Source organism: Amborella trichopoda, chromosome 9, assembly GCF_054954075.1.
Source record: "Amborella trichopoda isolate Santa Cruz 75 chromosome 9, AtrichopodaSantaCruz75HAP2 v2.0, whole genome shotgun sequence".
Lineage (NCBI taxonomy): Eukaryota > Viridiplantae > Streptophyta > Magnoliopsida > Amborellales > Amborellaceae > Amborella > Amborella trichopoda.
Genome location: NC_142344.1, coordinates 50,919,693 through 50,924,911, shown reverse-complemented (window position 1 = coordinate 50,924,911; position 5,219 = coordinate 50,919,693). Strand labels below are relative to the sequence as shown.

The 5,219-nt window shown below is 35.3% G+C and overlaps 1 protein-coding gene across 1 annotated transcript; it reads right to left on the bottom strand.

Moving 5' to 3' along the window:
- Positions 1-2,689: 2,689 nt before the first annotated feature.
- On the bottom strand, positions 2,690-3,575 carry LOC18441649 (dirigent protein 22). Its single transcript, XM_006851875.2, has one exon. It carries the CDS (start codon positions 3,556-3,558, stop codon positions 3,013-3,015), a length of 546 nt encoding a protein of 181 aa, XP_006851937.1. The 5' UTR covers positions 3,559-3,575; the 3' UTR covers positions 2,690-3,012.
- Between the last annotated feature and the right edge of the window lie 1,644 nt (positions 3,576-5,219).

The following is a 5,219-nucleotide window of genomic DNA, read 5'->3' as shown; positions in this document are numbered from 1 at the left end:
AAAATTTTATTATTACTATTTTTTCAATTGGCCTGCCCTGAAAAGAGCCATGACCGGGCCTGGGCCTGGGTCGGTCCTAGCATGTTGCCAGGCATAATGCAAGTATACGCCAGGTTAGGTTGGTGGATGGGGTGATGAACCGGAAAAGAAGGTCTTCCTCCATTAGGTCCACTTGGGATTTCCATAAGGAATACTTGAGGAAACCCTCATTTGGTTTGAGATATGCAAGTTAGTTTAATTTTGCTGGACTATGATGTGTTGTTATTTTGTTCTTTATTTTATAGGAAATTAAATGGCAATGGCTTAGTAAGGGAACACTTTAGAGTTAAAACTTTATTTTTCTTGACCATACTGCCGTCCTCAATCTGGTTAGGTTAGTAGAGAGTGGACCAAGTTATTTTTAAAATGTGTCATGAAACTTTAGACCCGGAATGTGGACGACATTAAGGTAAAATTAAGTGTGGAATTTTTCTAGTGCTTGAAGCTGAGGATTATATTTTTCTCAAAATAAAATTGGTTATATAATTTGAAAATGGGCCAAATACCAAAAAAAAATAAAAAATAAAGAAATAGTGATTTACATAGAGACCTTAAAATTTTAGGTTAAATTCAAACTATTTTATTTATAAGAAGAAATTAAAAAGGTCCGTTAACCAGTTTTCTTTTGTTAAAAACGAATAATTTTGATGGGAATCAAATCTGTCTAGGTCTAAAAATCTATAATATTGTTGAAATAACAAAACGAATAATTTTGATGGGAATCAAATCTGTCTAGGTCTAAAAATCTATAATATTGTTGAAATATTTCATCTTCTATTGTGGATATTAATTCCTACTTGCTTTTTCAAACCGACTTAAATTAAACCTCAAAGGTCTCATGTCTCAACTCACCTCAAATATTTTTCGTCAAGGGGTATGGAAAAAGAACTTCCCTACTCTCCTTTTACTTTTTGTTTCTTTCCTTCTTTTTGAGAACATGAGGCCCTATCACCCAGACAGAGTCAAGAGTTTTCCAGAGAGGTTTTGTATGGCGTAGCCGTGAGATGAGTAGCGATATGCACCTCGAGCTGCATGGAAAAAAGCACCTCGAGCCACTCACTTTTCCAAGCCTCCAGATGTGTCGGGGGTCAGGAGTGCCTTTAGTTTCCATTTTTGTTTCATCACAGTGCCCCCTGGAACTCTCTGAAGTTGATTTTCAAGGACTTTTAGAGGGTATGGGTAGCACTAGTTTGTTTGACCAGCTCCACGATAGGCACCATACCTAATTATAGCGAAAACATGAGAGAAACCTCTCGGACTCGCTCCCTGATTTTAACTAAAAACTTTCTATTAACTCAATTCAACAAATTAAAGGTCCTATCAAATTATAACCCACAAATGAATTAATCTCAAAGAGAGATCAACCCCTCTACAGATTGCTGGCAGTGCCAGCTGATCAGATGTGCCTAAAGGGAAGGAAACTTGGAAATATATATTGAAAATCAAGAATTTAACATTGTTCTAAACCTAAGAAATGAACGTAAAGATGAAACTTCTTACTCAAAGCAGGGCCTGCTAGCCTGGCAATAGGAGTCGAAACCCAAATCAAGCTGCTTTAGCGTGATTTGCCTAGAGCCACCTTTAAGCTTGAGATGTGGTGTAGATGGGATGTTAAGTCTAAATTCCTGTTGTCATTAAACTCGGAGTTGTCTTGAGTTTAGTCTTGTCGCTCACGCTTGTAATGGGTTTAAGGTTACCAGGGAGTGCTCAAAGTTTAGGCCTAGGCTAAAGGTTTCAGGGGAGTGTGAGGGTTTGTCTAAATGGGTAAGAGGGGGGGTTGTTTGAATTTGATCGTCGGAAAAAACCCCCCTAGAGCAGTCAAGAGTCACGTATTTACAGGAGAATCTTCAACCTAGTGAAAGATTCTGGGCCATCGGATTTGCACGATTCACTGTGAGTGGGGCAAACAACCTTGTGCAGAAAGGAAATTGCACCAGCCATTATAATTGTTTTTATATAATCTTTATTGCTAGGTATTGAGAATGAATATGGACATCTTTAACTTTGAAACAGCATTTTAGGCTGCCTCTCATGGACCCATTATAATTGTTTTTATATAATCTTTATTGCTAGGTATTGAGAATGAATATGGACATCTTTAACCTTGAAACAGCATTTTAGGCTGCCTCTCATGGACCCGTGCAGCACAAGTGGTGTGGATGCCCTGCTCCTGTTTTGTATGGCATAATGATTATGCTTTTACTACATGACCTTTTGCTGATGAACTAATAGGCCCTACTGTGCTTTCTAGTCCATTAGTGGAGTCATGCTTAAATTAGGCATATGCTTACACCCGTGAAGAAAATGGGTTCTTATTAGTGCATTACATTACGTTTGTGCCCGCAACTATGTCTTCAAATCCGGACTAAACTCCATGAAACTGGAACAGTGTCCTGTCCAATTCAATCAGTGGTCCAACGAGTTCTCAAACCTGTTGGATGAAAACTAACTAAATTCATAAGATTTATTTAAAAAACTGCAAAATTTAAATGTGCTTTAGAGATTCACGTTTTTAGCAGACCAACTCGGTTTGTTGGGGTCCATCCAATTAAGTTAACATTTATGCATAAGCAATACCTTCCTTCATGAACCCCAGTTCGATTCAGTTCTGGCAACGTTTTGTATACACATGAATAACGGCCATCATTAATGACGAACAATTCACCCCATTCAGTATCTCATTTTAATCATTCATCAAACATTGAGGACCGTTGAGGTTTCCGCTCCATGTGCCCTTCCACACACTTGAACAAAGTGTTGCTTCAAAGAGAAACAACTACTTCGTCTTGGAGAAAAAACACAAGGAAATTTTTATCAGTCATAGAATCATTCTAAAATGTGACAGGAATGAGATTTCCTCAATAATGGATAACAGTTCTTCAAAGTAAAACAAGTCGTTCGTTAAGGAGAAACAACGAGGAAATTTTTATCAGTCATAGAATCTTTCTAAAATATGATAAGAATGAGATTTCCTCAGTAGTGGATAACGGTTACATTGTAGTGGACTACAGCATTCAGAGTTGTTGTATCCAAGAAGAAGGTTTGTATAAGAACATAGCCACTAGCGAGGCGGAAGGCTCCAGTACCTCCAACAATTGACAACTCCCTCACCTTTTCTTGAACTGGGTTCCTCCCTATCACAGTGAGAGTGCTACCATTGAACTCGCCGTCTGTGAATGCTAAATTGAGGGCCATGAACAAACTGAATTCACTTTGGGATGAGAAAGCATACAGGCCTTGCGCCTTCCCAATCCACTTGGATGTAAGCTCTGGCCCTTCGGTCAAGGGATCGTCCGCAATGACAACCTCGCCAAAGACAGTGGGTGAGGCGCTTGTCGTGTTGGCTTTGGCCACCGTCACTGCCGTAGGCTTATCTGCGACAAGGAGGTCATGTAAGTAGAAATCGATGTAGCTCACTTTTGCTTCACCTAGGCCTAGCTGTGCTTGGCAAATGGGCATGGAGGAGAAGACAAGCAGCAATGAGGCTATGCCTGTGGCTAATGCTGCGTTACCTCTCATCTTGGATTTAGGAAAAATTGAGTGAGATTCTGGATGAGGTACTTTCTTTTATATATGAGACTCAATGTCCATTAAATAAATAAATATATAGCCTTGTCTTTTATAGACAAATTACCGACAACAATAGAAATAAATCTAAACCATATCTAAACTTACTATAAGATTCTCTACCAGCCCTTCCCATTATACTAATGGCTATACATACTTTATATATTAACCGGGTACACAATATACACTTTCTATATTAACCCGGTACAAAATATACACTTTCCATATTAACCGGATATGCAATATATATACTTTCCTTTCACATCTCCTTCATTATATTTGGGAAAAGGGTTGGTCTTGTGGATGCTCAAAAGTGGATTCTCAAAAGGAGCAAAAGCATCTTTCAATTGTTTAGATCAGTGGTTTAAAAAACAGATCGGTGGTCCGGATCGGGCACCCCAAAAACCCATCCGAATCGAGAATCGGCCGAATCGGTCGGATTAAGCTTTAAAAAAAATCTAAAAAAATTATTAAAATTCATTATAAATGTTATTTTTTAGGAATCCAATAAGAAACCGGAGTACTACATTATTAATTTTCATTTTATTCATCAATATGTGAATATTGACATATTTTTTCTCTGTATGAACTTATTTTAACAATTAAATTGCATCACACAAAATAAAAATCATGGAACTATCATGGATGAAGTATATAATCATACATGGACTACAATAAAGAATGGTTTTTTGATAAGAACCTTTTAGTTTTTTTGACAAAAACCTTTTATTTTTTTACAAGAAATATTTGTCGTATTATAATTTTTTTTGTTTTTAGCAAGAACCTTTTTTTTGACAAAAAATACTTGTTGTTTTTTTTTTATAAGAACTTTTTTGTTGACAATAAATTTTTATTACTTTTTATTTTCTTGACAAAAAAAAGAAATTTGACAAGAAAAATAATTGATAATAACCTTTTATTTGTTTTTATAAGAAACTTTTTATTTTATTGATAAGAAAATTTTTTGACAAAAAGCAAAATTGATAAAAAAACTTTTCATTTTTTTGATAAGGATTTTTTATCCAAGGGCCAAGGATTTTGTACTTGTAATTTTTCTTTTAAAATGATATTGATATAGAATTTGGGATGTAACTACATTTTCGTAATTAGAATGAATAAAATTAATAAAAAATATTTTGAATAAGAAATATTGATCCAAATAAATTTAATAGTATTTTGCTTATTTTTTATTTAAAATAATTTTTAATCATTTATTTAGTTATATTTATAAAATCTACACCCTAAAATTTAGATTAAAATCTTATTTAAATAAAAAAAAATATGAGACTATTTTTTTATTGTTGGGTATGGCATTGTGAAATCCCTTCTACCCGTTCACATGATGTGGAGGGGTTAGGTTTTCCTTCGACCCGTTTTCATGATGGGGATGGGTTCGGTTAGTTTATGGCGTGATGAACTGAAAAAGACAGGTCTTCTTGCAATTGATCCACTTGTAATTTAATATTGATCCACTTGTAATTTAATAGGAATACTGGGTAAACTCTCATTTGGTTTTAGATAGGCGAGTGATTATATTTTTGTTTGACTATGATATGTTGCTATTTTATTCTTTTTATTTTTATCGGAAACTATAGGGCAATGCCTTAATAAAG

Excerpts from the sequence above, each read along its gene's own strand:
- LOC18441649 (XM_006851875.2), bottom strand. The coding sequence starts at position 3,558 with ATGAGAGGTAACGCAGCATTAGCCACAGGCATAGCCTCATTGCTGCTT.